This window comes from Bombyx mori, chromosome 17, assembly GCF_030269925.1.
Source record: "Bombyx mori chromosome 17, ASM3026992v2".
Lineage (NCBI taxonomy): Eukaryota > Metazoa > Arthropoda > Insecta > Lepidoptera > Bombycidae > Bombyx > Bombyx mori.
Window position 1 is genome coordinate 14,955,839 of NC_085123.1, and position 21,053 is coordinate 14,976,891.

Consider the following 21,053-nt stretch of genomic DNA (forward strand, 5'->3'; position numbering starts at 1 on the left):
TATCCCATTCATGAACATATATCTTCTCTTACACTTTTAAACGAGTAAGTCTTGTATATATATTATATAATCTGAATCTCGGAAACGGCTCCAATGATTTTTATAAAATTTAGTATACAGGGGATTTCGGGGGCGATAAATCGATCTAGTTACGATTTCTTTTTAGAAAATGTTGTTTTATTCGTGCCTTCAATCGATAATCAACTTCGTGACTCTTTCCGACATCTATTGGCGAATAATAATACTATTTTTCATAATTGAGAGCAATTAACTGCTTTAAAGACACAATAACACTAAAGCTATTTCAGCAGATGGCGTTGTTAAGCCACCCGAAGTCACTTAAAAATGCCTAAACGATCTTGTAATATTTCATCATTTTACCAATATGTAGTTCGTATTTAAATATAATTTCAAAAAAACACAAATAATAAAAAAAAGAATCGTCTAGTTTAAGTTTTAATCAGTAAAGAATTACAGTTTATTGTAACATGTCACGTAATGTTTAGGAAACTTTTTGAGTTTTCAATTAAATACTCGTCGTCCTTTAGGATTTAAAAAAAAAACCGATCCAAAATCGGGTTGTTTCATAATAAATTGAACATTCCACTTACTTTATGATCACAAACGGCTTTCGTCCGAGCTTAATGAAAGCGATATTGAGACGCTTAATGTCTTTGTTTTAAAACTTCCTCAATAATCAACTGTCAATTCTTAATTATAAGAAGACTATAACCCGAACGAATCCCCGTAGAGTTTGTATATCGATGGGCAGTATTTGGCGGCAAGTCGAGCATAGAAAGCGTTCTTCCCGACCACCATATTATGCGTGAGCTTGTTCCAAACGTGGTAGACGTATGGGTCATCGACGTTTGGTTGTGTCGCTTTGAAGTAATCTTCTGCGTCCATCCAGCTGATCGGGTGAAAGAGTTTTGGACTGAAGACTTCGAATCCTGAAATGTCGTTGATAAGATACATCAGTGAACAGCATCTAACGTTCTTAGCGTTTGTTTTTTTATTTTTATTGCTTAGGTGGGGGGACGAGCTCACGGCCCACCCGGTGTTAAGTGATTACCGGAGCCCATAGATATCTACAACGTAAATGCCGCCACCTACCTTGAGATATAAGTTCTAAGGTCTCAGTATACTTACAATGGCTGCCCCACCCTTCAAACAGAAACGAATTACTGTTTCACGGCAGAAATAAGTAGGGTGGTGATACCTACCCGTGCGGACTCACTAGAGGTCTTACGAACAGTTTGATTTGTGACGAATTGACAAATGTTTATGAAAATAAAATGCGTAAAATTTGACAATTGGTGGGTGTCAAATGTCAAATGTGTTACGTTATTCTTGGACCCTCCCGCGGGGATACTACCAACTGGTCGTTATGTCGGTCAAGCGTTCCTGTTTGAAGGGTGAGAAGCTGTACAAATAGTGCAATTGAGAATTCGATCTCATGTCTCAAGATGGGTTGCGGAATTCACGTTGTAATGCATAAAGACTATCTATCTTTACTATCTTTTTTGGGTTAGTAGTCCAGTCCATTATAGGGGGTTGACCTCGGAAAATCGACATCCCTACTATACATAACAACTTGTATTTTGGCATCCTTTTTTTTTTTTTTTTCCACAGGAAAACCGGATCCCCACCCGCACGGCGGGTTGCGGTTGGCTAACTATTGCATTATGTGGTTGATCATATTCTATTTGCAGAAACTTTCGTACGATTCTGCACGTGTTTAATATAGCAGCTTTTTGAAGAAGTATGTAGGTGTTAGGTTTTAGGTCAAGGAGCTTCAAACCATGATGTGTATGTTTTGGAATAACATCAGTTGTGGACAATACTAGAGGGACAATGTATACTTTTTGTTGTTTCCAGATTCTTAAAACTTCATCCCTAAGGTCTGCATATTTGTGTATTTTTTCTGCTATTGTTTTTTGTAGGTTGTGAGTGTTAGGGACAGCTATATCGACCAGGTAAGTGATTTTATTTATTTTGTCTCGTACGGTAATATCGGGACGGTTGTAATGTATGGTTCTATCGGTTAGTATTGCGCGGTCATAGTAAATTTTATGAGTGCTATTTTCCAAAACTGTTTTAGGAGTGTATTGATAGTATGGTGTATGTGTGTCCGGGATGAGTTCATATTTGAGAGCTAGTCTTTGATGTATAATATTTGCAATTTGATTATGTCTATGTGTGTAGTCTGTTTGTGCAAGATTAGGGCATGCTCCAGTGATATGTTGTATAGTTTCTGGTTGGTTGTGACATTTTCTACAGCTATCGTCTGTTACTGTAGATTCTTTGATAATATGTTTTTTATAGTTCTTAGTGTTAATGATTTGGTCCTGGATTGCTATAATGAAGCCTTCAGTTTCTGGAAATAGAAATCCAAGAGTGAGCCATTTATTTGATGCTGATTTGTCTATGTGCGGTTGTTCGAGATCTTGAGGATGTCGGCCATGGAGTGTTTTCTTTTTCCATTGTTCTATTTTACAGTTTTCAGAGTTATTTTCTACATTAGCTACTTCCAAATTTTGGGTTAGGTTTAGCGGTGTGTGGTTCAGATCATTACTAACTATTGCTTTGTGGATTTGACTACTGCTAGCTTTTTCAAATAAATATGATCGTAATTTAGATATTTGTGTGGTCCATAGGGTAAATATGTCGATAAGGCCCCTTCCTCCATCCTGTCTTTTGATTGTCACTCTTTCTATGGCAGATTTTGGATGTAGGCAATTATGTTTAGTAAGTATAGTTCTTGTTGCTATTTGTATATTATTGATATCTGTTTTAGTCCATTTTATGATCCTAAAAGAGTAGGTTAATATAGGTATCGCATATGTGTTTATTGCTTTTATTAAGTTTTTGGCAGCTAAGTTACTTTTACTTAAAATATGTACCCTATGCTTATACTCATCCCTTAAAGAGCTTTTCAATTTATTATGGTCTATTCCTTTTGATTGCTGGTATCCTAAGTATTTATACAACTCATTCGGTTCCATAGCTGTAATTATTTCATCTCGACTCACTGTGTAATTGCCTGGCTGGATCTTTCCTTTTGCTATATGAATAGTTTTGCATTTATCTAAATCAAATTGCATACCGATGTTTTTGCTAAAATTAGCCGTAGCGTCTATTAGTGATTTCATTTCTTTTGCTGTTTTTGAATATAGCTTTATGTCATCCATGTAAATTAAATGTGATATACAAGTTTCAGTGCTATCGTGCTTTAGTCTATATCCGGCCTTGCAATTCTGCAATATTTGTGATATAGGGTTTAGGGCGAGACAAAACCACAGAGGACTCAGGGAGTCAGTCACCTTGATATATACCCTTTTTTATTACTATTTCTCTACTAGTGATTGTGTTTAGGTGAAGTGTCGTTTTCCAGAGAGGCATTATGTTTTTGAGAAAGTCTATTATAACAGGGTTAATTTTGTATATTTTTAGAATGTATAGTAACCAGGAATGTGGAATACTATCACAAGCTTTTTTGTAATCTATATATGTACAGTGTAAATTTCTTTTATTGGTAGCTGCGTGTCTATGAATTACAGAGTCGATAACAAGTTGCTCCTTACATCCCATATTGTCTCTTCTACACCCCTTTTGTTCCTCAGCGAGAATACTGAGCTGTTCTATGTGAGTGGTAGGTTTTTGGGCTATAGCTGATGTGAGAATTTTGTATATTGTAGGTAAGCAAGTTATGGGTATATATTGTGATGGTTGTGATGTGTATTGTGCATTTAGGTAGCATGTATATTATACCTTTAGTTATGAATGGGGGTGTGCTTTGTTGTCCGTGAATAATGCGGTAAAATTTTTTGCTATTATTTTGTGAAGTGTAGTGAATTTTTTGTACCAGTAATTGTGAATCCTATCTATTCCTGGTGATTTCCAGTTATGTAACCTGCTTGTGACGAATCTTATATCAAATTCCGTTATGTCTTTGAATTGCATTTCATCTATGCCTTCCCACTTTCTTTCTTCCTCGGTTATCCATGGTGCTTCCTCGTTGTAGTGTACTTCTGTTTCCCAAATACCTGCCCAGAATTCTTCCAAATCATGTATTGCTGGAGTTTCTATGTTACTATTTGTCAGGTTTTCTTTATTTGTATTCAGGTTTCTATAAAATATTTTTTCGTTAGTATGGAACAGTTTATTGTCGTTTTTTCGTTGAAGTGCTTTTTTATATCTAGCTAGTCTGTGCGATTTTAGTGCTAACTTTTGTTTTAGTGTGTCCAGAGCGTCTTCGGGTCTTTTATTGTTATTTTCATGACCAGTGTGTATCCTATTGTTAGTTATAAATTTGTTCACCGTATCTACTATCTTTTTGATCTATTATTATTTAAATATTGTGTTAGTCTACCGATATTGGATCTAAGTTGCGTTATATCTCTTTCCAGTCTATCTTGCCAAGCTGGCTTTTTATTAATGCGTTGGGGTTTGGGTTGTGGTTCGGTGTTATATCCAAGCTCTCGTGTTATTACTAGGGCACTACAATATATAAGTGTATGAATATCGGTTAATTGTGATTCATCAGTGAAAAACTCAGGCAGTAAGATATTATTAAAAAACTGAGTTAATTTGGCAAGACGCAAACTAATTTTAGCTTAGGGAGTCGAGGTCTGAGTGTAGGGGTCTAAACCCGCAAATTCTATTATAGCTGTTTGTAAATTTTCTTTGAATTTTTCCGTGGATGAATCTGGGAGGACTGAAGTCTGTAAAGTTTCTATTTCAGTCTCCATTAATAGTATAGTAGTTTCAGTTTGCGTTGATACGTGAGTACTAAATGGTGTTTGTATTTCGGTTGCATTTAGGTAGTTGTAGGGTGATTGTGTACTTGTTACCACTGTTTGTCGCGGAGTTTGGTCTGTACTGTTAATTATTTGCAGCTCGGCAAGTGATGGCTGTGTTTGTAGGGAGATATCCACTTGTTCTAGTTCCAGCCTAACTTCTTCTTTTATTTGTTCTAATTTTTCATTGGTAAGCATTCTATTTCTAATAATAACTCGCCTTTGGTCTGAAACTCGTTGTTCTGAAACCATAACGTGGGGGTACTGTCTTAAAAAATGTTCATGTAGTAATTTCCTATATGTGGTCATATCTGTTTCTAATTTGGTGACGCGATAGTAGGTACGCATGATGAATATGTTTACACCTTCTGTCCATCTCATACGTACACGTGGTTTACCAGCCTTAGTGGACGCAGGTAAAAGGGTATTCACCCCCTGCGCAACATCTAAGGCAGGTGTAGCTATAGGTGCAGTTTGTTGGTCGGAATTCAGGTTGGCTGTAGCATTTTCGAGTGACCCGGAGGGAGCCCGCCTATTCAGCTCCTCTCCGCTGACGGTTCGTATGCTGCCACACCCAGCTTCAGCTCCAGGTGCGCCCCGGCGATCACCCCCGGGTAGCGGCCCTATACGTTTACTTTTTAAGCGCGTCTCCATATTTAATGGGTTGCTAGAGCCATGTTAGCCGTGCCAGTAGTTTCATATCACGTGTCCGCCCCCCACGTGAATCTGATGATCGATTCGGACGTATGGTTGGAACTTCGGGGGGCTTATTATTATTATTGATGGCGCCGCGCTACACCTTCCCCCGGAGCGGTCGGGGGAACGCGGCTTACCACGCCGCCCCACGCCTAGGCTCCCTCCCGCACAAAACGGGTGGAACCCGAAACTCTTAGGGGGCCGGGTTACGGACGAGACCCCGGTCCCGACCCCCTGCTCGGCGGCGGCGGATTTCTGCGTAGTGAGGAGAGCTTTGCCTCACTCGCCCCGCCGCCTCCTTCTGCGAGATGGTGCACTCGCAGAAGTCGAGCATAGCCTTCCAGGACTCGTCACCGCCAAGCATCGACGCCACGACGAAAACTATTCTCATAATTCACATATGGATGGTCGCAATTTTTAAAGTCAGGGGTCAAAGGAGGAAATCGCCGGATTTCCGTCTACGCGTTGGGCCTCATACGTGGGGAATATTGGAGTTGAATCGAGCAAAACTCTTTGTTGCTCAACAAGCCGCGTTCGAACCTCGGATGAGGCAAAGCCCATGAAAGACAGGCAGGGGCAAGGCGACGTGTTTTGCACGGAGCGAATGTCTCCCCGCCACGTAGCCCTCAAGAACCTAACCCTATAAATATCACTAAAAAAAATTCAGGCGCACCGAGCTATCCTAAAGACACTATAACCATTTCAACCGCGCGTTTTACAGTCAATTGTTATCAATGCATACTAATATAAAATTAGCATCACGCCTTCTCCTTTACGTATTTAAGTTTTCTTTAATCAATTTTACGTCTTATTCAAAGAAACCTAAAAAACAATTTTAGTTGAACGCTTAAACGAGAAATATTTTATTTTCAGTACAATTTAGTTCATAAATTAAACAGTATACGTACTTTTAAAATGTCTCGATGAAATTAACAATAAGAATTCGTTGAGAAAACAACGTGAAGAAATTAAATTTTGAAATTAACTTTTTAATTAAGTAGATAAAACTCGCCCAATCGGAAATTCTCGAAAATTACTGACATTTCCATATGAATATTATTAAGACTTAATTTGTACTTAGAACAATTTAATTAAAAGTTAATTCGTCCCTCGCATTTTATGATGTGTATTTTACAAATAATTAGTGTATTATCTATGGAATATGTAAAGTAAGAGTTTGTGTAATTAATGTCATTAATTTAATATCATTAATGTTTCTCGGTTTCTTTGTCTTTACGAATTCTTTTAAATTTTCGAGGTTATCTATTTATTTACTTACATTAGTATACCTAACAATATTCTTTATAAAATAATTAACAACAAAAGTTGTATAAAGTTGTACTGTTTATTTCAAAATGAAATTTCTCCTGGGACCCTCTGTTTTTTTTCTACCTAATCGTTGGCAGCATAAGGGGCTATTCCAACTTCCCGCGGACGGGTAGATGAGCTCGCGGGCTCAACCTGAGAGAATTGCTAATCCCAGCCCTAGCAAGAGTTGTGCTTCGCTGAATCTACCACCGGATCGGAATCGCCACCCACTGAGAAGATCCGACAAGAAACTCAGTGGGTTATTTCTATGGGCTTCGTCGACTCCGATGAACCAAGACGAGGAGGCAACCTCTAAAGAGGAAACAAAACTGAAGATTTCGATGTGTCCAAAAAAAAATTAAATCGCTTGATACTGTACATACCTTGACATTTTTCGGCCGCCATTTCGGTGACGGACGTTGTTGAACAAATGTCTTTCAGCACCCTCGTGATGACCCCGGGGCCGTTGTGAGCCCACAAGTCTCCTCGGTAGTTCAGTTCAAAGTCTCTGAAAATAAATTATTCTACTTATCGATATCGATACAATCGGAACCAGTCTCTAGGTACAGAAGTTAGGGTCACTAACCCCTCAGACCAACGAGGCGTTTGAAACGAAGGTAGTTGATTAAGGTCTCCCGCACCCTTTGCCCCCACATGTCATTTGATTTTTAGGCACACTTATTCTTTAAGCTTTCTTTTTCATATTATTTTTTTAAAGATACTTGGTTTATACAAACTCTTTAGGCGAAACTGTTACTTTAATAAAGTATTTAATATCGATTTTTTCGATGCATAAACGACGCTATTATATCATTAATATTTCACGATAATTAGCCTTGGCGTGTTGGATTGCACTAGATAGTGGGATACGCCTCTATTAAGTTTTGTTGAATTTAAGTCTTATTTTTCAGATACGAGGACGGCACTGAAAATTTCTGGAATTAACGAAGTGACACAACATTACTATTTAAAAATGTATTTATTGCTTTTCGAAGTATTCTCCGCGAAATTTGACACATTTTTCCATACGATGGAACCAATCATTGAAGCAATCATTCCATTCGGAAGTTGGGATCTCCAAAATGGCCGTTTTGTAGGCGTCCACAGCTTCTTCAGGTGATGAAAATCTCTGTCCACGCAATTTATTCTTTATTTTAGGGAAAGTATAGAAATAATTAGGGCTTAGGTCGGGGCTGTACGGCGGATGGTCTAATAATTCTATGTTTTCTTGCTCTAAAAACTCTTTTGTTCTGTGCGCGGTGTGAGAACTCGCATTGTCGTGATGGAGGATGATGCGGCGGTTGCAGTTCTCTTTACGGAGTTCAGAAACGACCTGTGGCAAACAAATGCTACCATACCATTCTGCATTAACCGTTCTTTGTCCCTCAAGAGGAATAGTCGTAACATGGCCGGTTTTGGAGACAAACGTGGCCACCATTTTTTTTGCACTCCGTGAACGAACAATTTTTGTTGGCTTTAACTCATTTTCGAACACCCAAACTCGTGACTGGTTTTTTGTTTCGGGTTCGTACGCGTATATCCAGGATTCGTCACCTGATACAATGTTGTATACAGCATTTGAGGATCCTGCGTGGAATCTTTCGAGAGTTCTGACGCACCAAGTAACGCGAGCCGCTTTTTGCTCTTCACAGAGCGAATACGGTATCCATCGGGAAAACAATTTTTTTACACCTAATTATTCATGCAAGATTATTTGTATTTGACTCATGCCAATGTCTAAAGTTGCCTGAATTTAGCGGTATGTCACATGTCGATCTTCCTCAATCAGCTTACGCACAGCATCAACGTTTTCTTGGGTGACTGCAGTTTTTGGACGACCTTGACGGGGATCATCACTGAGCTTGACACGTCCACGTTGAAACTCAGCAAACCAGCGATAAACTGTGGTTTTGGATGGGGCTTCATCACCAAATGCAGAAATCATCCGGTCAACACACTGTTTTTGTGTTAAACCACTTCGAAAGTCATAATAAATCATCGCTCTTGAATTTTCTCGAGTCAATTCCATTTTCTCAACGACTAAACAAATTTGACAAAACCTCGTGACAAGACCGAGAATCTTTTTTTAAATAAATAAATGGTATTCGATTTTTAAAACCAAGGAGTTTTCAATTAAAAAGATTTTAATATGACAGGAACAGTGGAAATATTCCATTCCCAATACTTTTAGTGCAGCCTAGTAGAGTACCGGTAAAATGGGGCGATTAGGGATTGACAGGCGAATCGGGAAAAAACCGGGAAAATCTTTCGACGCTCAATATAAGTTTTATATTCGTTGCAAAATCTTCCATTTTTTGTAGTTTAATAGTAGAATGTTGAAAGTTCACAAAACAACTCTGAATATGCATGATAATAGCTGCTAACTTATAAAAAATCGCGTTTCAAATTAACTTCCTGTGGTGGTCATTATTTTAGTGCTAGAAACTTTGCTCTCTTTTATTTATTTGATAATAATAGAAGACGACTATGATTTATAAACGTTATTTAGTGTTTGAACCAGCATATATATTAAAGGAAAGTCTCAGTTGTTATTGGTTTTAATGTATTTGATTAAATAAAAATACATGTAAAAATCTGTTGTTTTTGGGGATATTGGAGACGTCTTAGGTTCAAATAACAACGAAAAAGGAGTCAATTGGGATGAGAATACGTGAAATGGAAACGACCTAAGTATAAATAGGTACATGTTTGTAGGGTTGTCTATGTAGTTATAACAATATTTTTTAAATTTGTTGGTAAAAATCTGGTTTATTCGAAGCGAAATTGGGAATAAGTCTTTATTTGAAATAGATAAGCAATTTAATATAAGTAAGTCGATTTTGCAGAGACATGTAACAAGATCAATGAAATCTCAAGGTGGACAAAAATGTCTAAGTAATACATAATAAAATATTTAATATTTGTTCAGAGTGGGGGTATTTATCTGATTAATCCATGGAATAACCGACACACCTAATCTCTTAACCCAGATAGAAATATCAGCACTGTCGATTGCACCTATAATTGAGGTGATGTCTGCCATGTACTTTTGTCAGTTTTTCAATTTTTTTTATTGATGATCACTTTGTTGGTGCAACTAAATAAATGAATAAATTAAAACTATATATAAAAATAAAAGTAGTGCCAACCCTAGGAAATTTCTCATTTCGTCCCAATTAACCGCAATTTTCGGGTAAATAGGGATTACACCTATTTTTGCATTTTTTGCTTAAACTGGAATGCTAGTTGCATAATTTTAAATTAGACAACAAAGATGCCTCCAAGACTCAATCATTTTGATCCTGATATAGCATTATATACATCAACAACTACCTTAAAATTGCTCATAAAGTTGGAATTTGTCCCTAATCGCCCCATTTTAAGGTAGTAAAAAGCCCAAGTAGTCAGATTTTTTGACTACTGTCAAACTTTTTTTTAAATTATGGAGGGTAAAGACAAAGAAAGGAAAGGTATTCCTCCGAACAGTTTTTTTTTTTTTATCGCTTGGATGGGTGGACGAGCTCACAGCCCACCTGGTGTTAAGTGGTTACTGGAGCCCATAGACATTTACAACGTAAATGCGCCACCCACCTTGAGATATAAGTTCTAAGGTCTCAGTGTAGTTACAACGGCTGCCCTACCCTTCAAACCGAAACGCATTACTGCTTCACGGCAGAAATAGGCAGGGTGGTGGTACCTACCCGTGCGGACTCACAAGAGGTCCTACCACCAGTAATTACGCAAATTATAATTTTGCGGGTTTCATTTCTGTTACACGGTGTATTCCTTCACCGTGGAAGTCAATCGCGAACATTTTGTTAAGTACGTATTTCATTACAAAAATTGGTACCCGCCTGCGGGATTCGAACACCGGTGCATCGCTAGATACGAATGCACCGAAGAACGTCTTATCCTTTAGGCCACGACGACTTCAAATGATGAAGTTGATCGATATACTGAATGTTTTTTTTTTAGGAAGGAAGGATTATTCATTGCCCTGATGCCTATAAGGTTTCACCAGGACAGGTGAGCGAGCACGGACTCAGCTCGGGGTCCGAATGTTATTGTTCGGAACTTGTATAAATGAAAGTATATTTTGAATATATCGTTAACGCAATGCAGACATCTATCAAATATCTTCTGTTGGCTGTTCTACGCGGGGTCCCATTCAGGGTACGTGAAAATTATATTACTAATGGCGAAAGTAATGAAAGTTCAACACTACTATGTGATCATGTCTACAAAATGTAGTGTAAAATGTACCTTAATTTCTTTTTTTTCCTACCTATGCTGATAGCCTTGAGAGGCTGTTTCAGCTTCACTTTAACGTGTAGGTGAGCTCACGGGGCTCAAACCGGAAGTGTTGCTAACATTGGCCCTAGCAAGAGCAGTGCTTCGCAGAATCTAACACCGGATTGGAAAAACGACCCACTGAGAAGATCCGGCGAGAAGCTCAGTGGGCTGTGTCTATGGGCTGTACCTTAATAGAAGGCGACCGATCGATACTACTTATAAATAAAGATTTATGAGGAGTATGAGAACTACAGAAGGTTGGGAAGTACTGCTTTGGATGCCCTAACAGTCCAGTTAGTACTAACTATATACATCAGCAAGTGAAAGTCGCCGCTTACTTTGTAACATAAGTTCGAAGTTATATTTGTGGTAGGGCGTCTTGTGTGCCTGAACGGGTAGGAACCACTGCCCTACCTATTTATGCCGTGAAGCAGTAATGCGTTTCGGTTTAAAAGGTAGGGCAGATATTGTACTGTAAAAACTGAGACTTAGAACTAATTTCTCAAGGTGAGTAGTTGTATTCAAGTGGTGATTGTTATGGGCTCCGGTGACCACTTAACGTCAGGTGGGCAATGAGCTCATTCAGTCACCCGTCCATGCAATGAACATGTCTTGAGAAGAAACGGAACCTTTAGGTTAATATCGTTCGTAAATAAATCTAATCGATTTTATTGTTGTTTTTACAATGTTATTATCACTGCATACAAACACAGTTTTGATCATAATCATTATTATAACCATATATAAGATTATTATAACTAATAATGTTTTGATTCTACCCACAATCGAAATGTGGAACATTCCAATAGGTATTATGAAAAAGAAACAGATCAATAGGGATTCATAACTATGATTCATAAGAATGATCCTACCTTCAAATAAAATATCGTAAAATGTTCAAATTAAAGTATTATATTAATTATAAATTGTTTTCTGTTTTGTTTTTTTTTCGTATTCAAATTAGCTTTTAATTGAAGCAATTTGAAGAACGTTGTATAAAAAAAAAACTTAATCACTGACAGTAATTGAGCACCACACAAGTTCTAAAAAACAAACAATCTTACAAATGATTTGATTTTATAAATAACTGGCCGTACTCGCCCGCTTCGCTGGGCATTTAAAATTAACATTATTATTTATTGTTACTATTATTAGGGAGTCCAACACTCATATAAATATTAGACTATCCATTAAGTATATGTATTTTTTTACACGGATACCAAGTTTCAAGTCAATCGGATGCATGGTTCAGTAGTTATAACGGAACATCCGTAAAAACCACTGTAGATTTATATATTAGTATAGATTTACTATAACTTTTATTCAAAGACGAACTAATAACTTACTTGATGGTAGCATTGGCGACCATTCTACCGACATGGTCCCTCGAGAAAGACATGATCCCAGAAGCTACGATCTCATCGCTCTCCCTCGCTGACCAGTTCTTCGGTAGGGGGTCCAGAGTCTTCGCCACCACTGTATCCAAGTCTAAATACACCCCACCGTACTTATACAAGCTCAGGTAACGGAGTAAATCTGACGCGTGCGATATTCTCCAGCGCGTCCTGTTCAAAGCACCGTTAAACACCATATCCTGTAGCGGCGTTCCTTTAGCGTATTCCCATATCTTCAATCGCCACAATTTTACGTTACGAAATTTTCGAAGTACCGACAAACTGCCTCCTCTTTGGTATCCTTTAATCGGCGCCGAAATTAAAACGTTGACCTGCCATTTTGGATGAGCTCTGGCCGCTGCTTCCACGGCGCAAGCCTGCCGTGAATCCAGTCCGGACTTGCACGAGGTCTCGTGGAAGAAAATCGACTTTTCAGGCATCTCTACGCTCGAACTTATCACTGGAAGATCATCGTTCGAATCTTGATAGTGACACGAATTGTCCTCCAACGATTCCCAATGTAAGAAATACAAATCTGACGCGACATCCGTATGTAAAATGACTATAGTCACACAAACGAGGCACAATAGCGATATAACATAACAGTTAAAACGCCTTAACACTCGCACTGGATACATTTTAGCTAAATTCACGTGTATTTGATGTCGTTTTTATACGCTAACTAAATATGATAGCGCTCGATGATGAGTGTCTGAGTCGGTTTGATAAGTTTTACATTTAACTACCGCTCGCATTGATAGCAGGTGCGTTACACCCGTATCTTTAGTCGTTTACACGAGCTTAACTCGACTAGACTCAACCTCCAACGCGCGTTTTGGTATGCTTAGTCGTAAAAATAAACTCCACTCAAACGTCCTTGGAAAATTTTCCTAACCGGAGTGAAGTAAGCGAACTGTCAAGTTAAGGTACGTCGCGACGTACCTTGAACGTTCCTCAAGGCTGGTTTTCTATTAATGTCCAAATAGTATGTGGACCGCAAATGGAAATATATGATATTGTTGTGCAATAGCCTGGATCTGTGCATGATTCCCGCATATTTTGATAATTTAACTTTGATAGTAAGCTACTTTTAGCGCTGCGGCTTAGCAGCAAACCCACGCCATACTCTCGGGTCGCATCCTCTTCCTTACCACTGTACAATAACGAGTATCCAAAATCACATTGCGTTTCTCCAAAACCGTTCCATCTCGTCTCACTCAATCCAAGAATGTGAATGTTGTATTCTTGCATGACTTTAGCCACTTGGGGTAGCCGTTCAAGTCGAGTCATGGTCCTTATATTCCAACACCCAATTCGTGTCCGTAATTTCGCGCCAAAAGTCGTTGTTAAAGGGTTCCGGTTATTACTTGCTTTGGGTTTCATAAACTATTTAAATTTAAGAACTTGCAGGTGTTTAGCCCACAGCGTCCCGATCACGGTGATGGGGCTGCCATCATTGTGTCCGTGCCCATAGAGCCAGACTTTCTGAACGAATGGTTCACGGCTCCTGGTAGCCTTACTGCGCGTGTTAGCTCACATTGGTTTTACGGTCAATACTCTCTGGACTAACCCTCCTCCTTTTGCATCCGGGTTTGGGACCGGCAATGGGAAAGTATATAATAAAAGAAAACTATTGTGTGGAAGAGAGGATAAATAATGTGACGTAATGGTCATTAACAAATCACACAAGATGAAGATGATGCGTGCAGTAATTGGTGATTACGTTGCGCAGTCTGTTCTATGTGTTTATATTTTTTGTCTTGCCACGATCGACTGAACTAATAGCCACGATCTACCGGTTGGCCGCCCCTGGTCTAGAGATACCATGTCAGCGTCACCGGGCTAGAAATTACTTGGTAACAAACGGTTTTACTGGTGGTAGGACCTCTTGTGAGTCTGCACGGGTAGGTACCACCACCCTGCCTATTTCTGCCGTGAAGCAGTAATGCGTTTCGGTTTGAAGGGTGGGGCAGCCGTTGTAACTATACTTGAGACCTTACAACTTATATCTCAAGGTGGGTGGCGCATTTACGTTGTAGATGTCTATGGGCTCCAGTAACCCCTTAACACCGGGTGGGCTGAGCTAGTTAACCCGACTCAGCAATAAAAAAAAAATTGCGTTAAGTACGTGCGCAACAAATAGATGAATAACTCGAATAACTCAATATCACGCCAACCGATTTCGATGACTATTGTTTTTAGTGTGTATATTAATTATAATTTGTTTTGGAATATCTTTTTTTTTCTATTTGAAGTCGGTTTTTGTTAGAGCATGTCTTTATTTACATTGTCTTTATTTATTTACTTAAATGAAAGACGAAATTAACGATTTGTACTAAATAATATATTATTTATTATCACTTTTATTTATAAACGTTTTTTTAAATCACTATAACGTAATACTTCAATAGTAAATCATATATATGTAACATGGACCTTTTTTTTAATGATTAAGACATGGCCCAGTATATGAAAGAACACCGTCGCTCGTTTATATACTACGTATATATATGTATAATAAATGTAAATAAAATTGCTGTTCGTTAGACATAGACATATACATAACTTGAAAACGTTTGGATTTATTTCAGTATTTTTGGTCTTAAATTTGCAATAGTACAAATGAGATTATTATAGTAAAATATGTGGCTGTATAGTTAGGTTCCCAGTTGTCTATGGTAATAAAAATTATTAGCATTCTTTAGCATTCTGTTGCACCGAATTGTCCAACCCAACCAATTGAGTCCACACGGGTAGGTACCACCATCCCGCCTATTTCTGCCGTGAAGCAGTAATGCGTTTCGGTTTGAAGGGTGGAGCAGCCGTTGTAACTATACTGAGATCTTAGAACTTATATCTCCAGATGGGTGGCGCATTTACGTTGTAGATGTCGATGGGCTCCAGTAACCACTTAAAACCAGGTGGGCTGTTAACTCGTCCACCCATCTAACCATTAAAAAAAAACTATTGTGAAATTCAACTGGGACATGGCTGATGTTACAATTAGTGACACAATCCGGACGTATCTGTCCTTTCAGTTTAATATATCCACAATCTTAAGTCTAGCTTATTTAAAATAATTAAATACCAAATCTAAAACAGTCATACTTAATCGCACACATGAGCGACGGTGGCATTCAGGAAGCTAACTCGTTTGCCTCAGCTACCAAACAAAAAAAAAACAACTGTCAAATTAACAAAATGAATCCAAAATGGCGTCTGTGAAGTCGGGTGCACGGGACAAAATTCTGGAAATCAAATCTATTGCAAAATTTTAAATATGCGTATACGTTAATACATAGAAACATAGAAAAATCGAAATTGTGTTTTATATGAAGATACTAGTGTAGCGTGCGAGCAACATTTCACAGCCAGTCTCATTCGGGACACAAACGACTTCCGCCCGTACCTACATTCGGCTACATTCCAATACTAATTAAATTCTAAGCGCTAAATACATTATAGCCTTATACGTTTCAATACAGGTAACCCTTATATAGCACGGTTCCATTGTAACACGAGAAGAGAACTTCCCCAAAATTTTTTTAAAGCATGGTACTTCTACAACACGAGTTTAAGTTTTTTTTTTGTTGCTTTGGTGGGCGGACGAGCTCACAGCCCATCTGGTGTGTTAAGTGGTTACTGGAGCCCATGGACATCTACAACGTAAATGCGCCACCCACCTTGAGATATAAGTTCTAAGATCTCAGTATAGTTACTACGGCTGCCCCACCCTTCAAACGCATTACTGCTTCACGGAAGAAATAGGCAGGGTGGTGGTACCTACCCGCGCGGACTCACAACAGGTTACCACCAGTAATTAATTACCAGTAAGTTATTTAGATAAAAATACATTATATACCATGAACACACAATATATCGCACATATGATGTTATAAAGTCAGGCAATTTTTGTCAACGCTGAACTGAGTATGAGAAAATACATTTTTTAATAATTACTAGTGAGAGAGAGAGAGATGTTTGCTTTTACTGATTAATTTTAAAGTTGTAGTTTAAATATTATTTCATTTCTATAGTTTAGCAGAACTATATAACAATTATATAATAAGATGTTGAATTTTCCAACGTTACTCATGCCAAATTACATAATTTGCACAAGTGACTATATCGCACCGAATGTGCGGTATGGGAATAACCGAAATTTTTGTTTATCTTTTATAATTATAAAAAAAATACATACAGGCATAGTTGACATGTTTCATTTCATTACAAAATTACTCTTCTTTATGTACTGACTTCTAGTCTCGTATAACGCGATTTCACACAACACGGAATTTTATAGGAACTTATCTACCGTGTTATAGAAAGGTTACCTGTACTTCTAAATGTTTATTATACATACATACATTAAGAATATTAATTACAACATTACAAATATAAAGACTACAGCATAAACAAAATTACATGTTATAATTTTTCAAACATCAGTTAATTGCATGGCTTTAAATGATACACTAGATACGGTCACAGTTCAAGAGCTTTAGGTTAGCAATTGAGGCCGCTCAGAACCAAAAGTTATATCTTTTGAATCTCAATTATCTGATCGATCGAAAGCGCTCTTTCGAGTTCTTTATTCCAGCTTTTGCAATGGAGATATTGACTTCACGGGGTTTAACAGAACGATAGCCTCGGGATTCAATCTCAATTAATTAGGTCAATCACCTAAATCGATTACAAAACAAATCATCCAATTAATAAAAATAAAAAAAAAAACAATTTATGAAAACTACATTACAAAAGTTTCATATTTTAAAGATTTATTTAATTCTAATTACATACGTACACTAATTATATTATATTTTTACCATAGACTAAAAAAACATATAAACTTTGCTTGGGTGGCGCCATCTAGATTAGCTATGCGACACATCACAAATGGCTTTCCGTCTTACTCATACACGATGGAATTGCACAAGCGGACCGCTTCATCATTCCGGATCGTATTGATCTTAGAATTTACGACAAAATCGCGTTGCCTTATCGACATTTTATTTTCATTTTTATATATATATAAATTTAGAATAAACCGCATAATGTTCGTATTCAATGTATTACAGTGGTTGGTACGTGCCGACGACTCAGAGGACTAGTGTTGCGGCGCGGCGCGGGTCGGGGAGTGCGCGCGCGCCGGCTCTGTGTTGTCTTTACTTTTGTTTTGAACCAACCTGTATGAGAAACAAAAATTAAATGAAACTTTAGAAGTGAAACTTCTAATGCTACTTCCAACAAGGTTGCGTTAAATGTTTAACGCTCCTGGGGAGGGGGAATAGAAAGAGACAGAGCGAGAGTGAATGCGTGTAGTATACCTGTTACAGGCCAGCGCGAGCGTTAGCAACGAGTAGCTTTCATTATTTTAATGAAGTAATTAAAAAAAAAAAACATGTGGGCAATTCACACGTGGTAGAAGTGAAACCTTCCAAAATTAAAATACAATTATCCTAAACGTCTTAAGTATATGTAAAATTTTGTCATTAGTAAATAATTGTAAGGTAGCGCCCTCTGTGAATTACTGTGAATATTTTAATTTCATGTATAATCCTAAATTAAAATTCACTACAAGAGCTTTCATACACACGTTAGTATTAAAAAATCTCACAGATGGCGCTGTATTAAATATTATGTATATTTCTGTCTCATTCTTTGCTGGCTTCATCCTACACATTTTTGTATTTGTGTCTCTTACCTGTCGTTTTTTCCGTTGCATCCGGTTTGAAATCACAACGATTCTAAAGAAGTTTTCACTTCAATATATATTTTTCTATCTATAATTTAAAATATATATAATACTAGCGGACCCGACATACGTTGTCCTGCATACACAAAGCGAATGAATGAATGCATACACAATAATTCATTCAAGTCGATCCAGTCATTTAGTTGCAGTATAAATAGCGTAGATACCGACTGCAGCGCCATCTGCCGAGCTGTTTTGTGAATCTAAACCATCCAGGGTGCCACCCAAACGCATACAAAAAAAAAAACATTCAAATCAGTAACTTGTTTGTAAGCCTGTGATAGCAAACTCATTATACATAACGACTTAAAGGTCACATTGTAACTATTCTGAGACCTTATAACTCATATTTCATGGTGGATAGCGGCATTTACGTTGCAGATGTCTATGGGGCTCCAGTAACCACTCAACACCAGGTGGTCTGTGAGCTTGTCCACCCATCTAAGACAGGGGCTCCCAAACTTGCTTTTCCTACTGCCCACTTCGAGAATAAATTATTTTAGCAATAGCGAGAGCTCAGTCGGTGCCTAAGAGTCCTCCTAAACGAAATTATAAATCGCCTCCCAAGCCTCTACACGACGCCCCCTTTTTTATCGGGGTCTCTTACCGCCCCCCTTTAGGCCTGCAGCGCCCACAAGGGGGCGTTGTCACTCACTTTGGGAAAGACTGAGCTAAGCTATAAAAAAAATGCATGGTCAGTCTTGCAACGTACAATGTCCAGTGCGAGTTGGTGGGGGACAGTGGTGGGTGTGGGTGGGGTACCTGTAGATGTCGTCGGTGGGCTGCAGCGTGCCGCTGGCGAGGTGCAGACGGCGGCCCACGGGCGGCGCGGCGGAGGGCGCCCACCAGGACACCACGCGCCCCACCACCGGCACGCGCCGCAGCAGCCCCTCCTGCCACAGCCGCTCCAGGCTCTCGCGCTCGATGTCCGCCTGCGCCGCCTCTATGCCTGCCCCGACCACAACCACACGCTACTAACTCAGCTAGCACCGCGCAACACTGCGGTCAACCCAATTGGTGGTAGGACCTCTTGTGAGTCCGCACGGGTAGGTACCACCACCCCGCCTATTTCTGTCGTGAAGCAGTAATGCGTTTCGGTTTGAAGGGTGGGGCAGCCGTTGTAACTATACTGAGACCTTAGAACTTGTATCTCAAAATGGGTGGCGCATTTACGTTGTAGATGTCTATGGGCTCCAGTAACCACTTAACACCAGGTGGGCTGTGAGCTCGTCCACTCATTTAAGCTAAAAAATAAAAAATAAACCCAACAAAAGACTTTTTGGCGGAATAGGCGAAAAGTGAAGTTGTGTGATTTGTTTTATTTTATCTATTTAGTGTTTCTTCAGGTTTAAATGTGTAATAACGTTGGTTTATTAACTGTTAAGTATCTGTGAAAGTTCACAAATGTGGGAAAATGAAACAAAATCTCTGAACGTAACTTCTCGGGATCCTCCAAAAAGTCAACTGAAAAAGTCTCAGTAAATGACCACCATTTTACTGAGATTATATTTCATCTCATTTCATTTCGTTTTCATTTCTTTTCATACCATGTTTCATGTTAATCAACTTAATTTCATTTCATAATATCATTTTTCATATAAAAAATATTTCATTAAAATAAGACTTGACCTAAAGGTCTTAGTTACCAGGTCATAAAATCCCTAAAAAAAAAAGAACCCTACAAAGGGCTCGGCGAGTAAATTAACCTCACAGCCTAACGTCGGATGTTCTCAGTGGGTCACGTTTCCGATACGGTACCCGTGCGGACTCACAAGACTCACAAGTTCACTAGTAACATTTTCAGAGCGATTTTAATTACCTTAAATCTAGGGAACTTCTTTAATCTATGACCACCCCAGTCGATACTGTAGTCATTCGTTAGCACTCAAACAAACAAACAAGCATCTTACTAAACAGAAAATAATTTCCTAATAGGGGCCAGAAATGCAGTGGCAAACGCCCGTAGCTCGCCATAAAACTGGCTGAATCTCTAAGCCTTCATTAAATCATCAAGGTTCACCTTTCTTCAAGACTTCCGACATATCGGTGAGGGCCTTGGAGCTCTCCTCGACTTCCCTGCCGGCCGCCACCACCAGATCCAGCAGCTCGTCCACATCCGTGTCGGCGGTCACCATGCCGAACCTGCATAATAATATATATTTTTATTATGAAAATGTCCCAAGTTCATAGTTGCAGTGATTTGACATGAGTTTTTCATCCCCCTTTCATCTAGAACAAATGATACGTCGCGTCAAGATGCCGCAGCACGCGCGGGTTCATACTACGCCTTACTCGCACTGAGCTAGTAACGTTTGTATATAAAATAAATCTAACGGTTCAATTAAAGTTTTTGAAGTGAAACTTCTTTAAACTTCTTTTGCGTCAAGATTAAATTTTACTCATATTATACAATACGGTTTAGGAACAGCGAGAGTGAAACAATAGATACAGCGTTTCACGTACCACTCGACCGTGGAGAGAGGGAGGAAGCGAGCTAGGCCGTTTCCCTCATACTCTCATTTCTTATCACAAAAAAAGTTACGGATGAAAAATGGAGAAAACCACAATACATTACAACAAACCGCAAAAGAAGTTTAACTTCTTTCACGTGCAACTATTTGAACGCGTACCATTTTATTTAACCCAATGATCCTGATCAAGATCTTAGTTTAAAATAATAAATTTATTATATCGTCGACGGTTCTTGACACATTCCCGATTTCCTAGTTGACCGGATATTGGGAGATTAATTTTGACGTTAAAACATTCGGTAGTTGAAGCTAGTGAATTTTATAAAGAAAATCGTCG

At 38.6% G+C, this 21,053-nt stretch overlaps 2 protein-coding genes and 1 long non-coding RNA gene across 6 annotated transcripts in view; 1 reads left to right on the forward strand and 2 right to left on the reverse strand.

The window, feature by feature from the left end:
- Positions 1–443: 443 nt before the first annotated feature.
- The window catches only part of LOC101742683 (pyridoxal-dependent decarboxylase domain-containing protein 1), a 33,427-nt gene continuing 12,817 nt past the window's right edge, over positions 444–21,053 (reverse strand). For 2 of the 4 annotated variants that reach the window (XM_021348319.3, XM_021348320.3), the window contains exons 13-16: positions 20,266–20,387; positions 19,008–19,194; positions 7,187–7,311; positions 444–950 (exon numbers count right to left, since the gene is read on the reverse strand). In XM_021348319.3, the coding sequence (XP_021203994.1) occupies positions 727–950; positions 7,187–7,311; positions 19,008–19,194; positions 20,266–20,387 (658 nt within the window). In that variant the 3' untranslated portion in view covers positions 444–726. Of the gene's footprint in view, positions 951–7,186; positions 7,312–16,827; positions 17,677–19,007; positions 19,195–20,265; positions 20,388–21,053 lie in introns of those variants that run through there. The other 2 variants (XM_012690787.4, XM_062673455.1) reach the window with 1 other exon arrangement.
- LOC134200484 (lactosylceramide 4-alpha-galactosyltransferase-like) lies at positions 11,991–13,325 on the reverse strand. The gene has a single exon (XM_062673477.1). The coding sequence runs from the start codon at positions 13,126–13,128 to the stop codon at positions 12,439–12,441; it is 690 nt and encodes a 229-aa protein (XP_062529461.1). The 5' UTR covers positions 13,129–13,325; the 3' UTR covers positions 11,991–12,438.
- On the forward strand, positions 14,625–17,458 carry LOC134200488 (uncharacterized). Its single transcript, XR_009975446.1, has 2 exons — positions 14,625–15,243; positions 16,297–17,458. It is a non-coding gene; the product is annotated as an uncharacterized LOC134200488 (long non-coding RNA).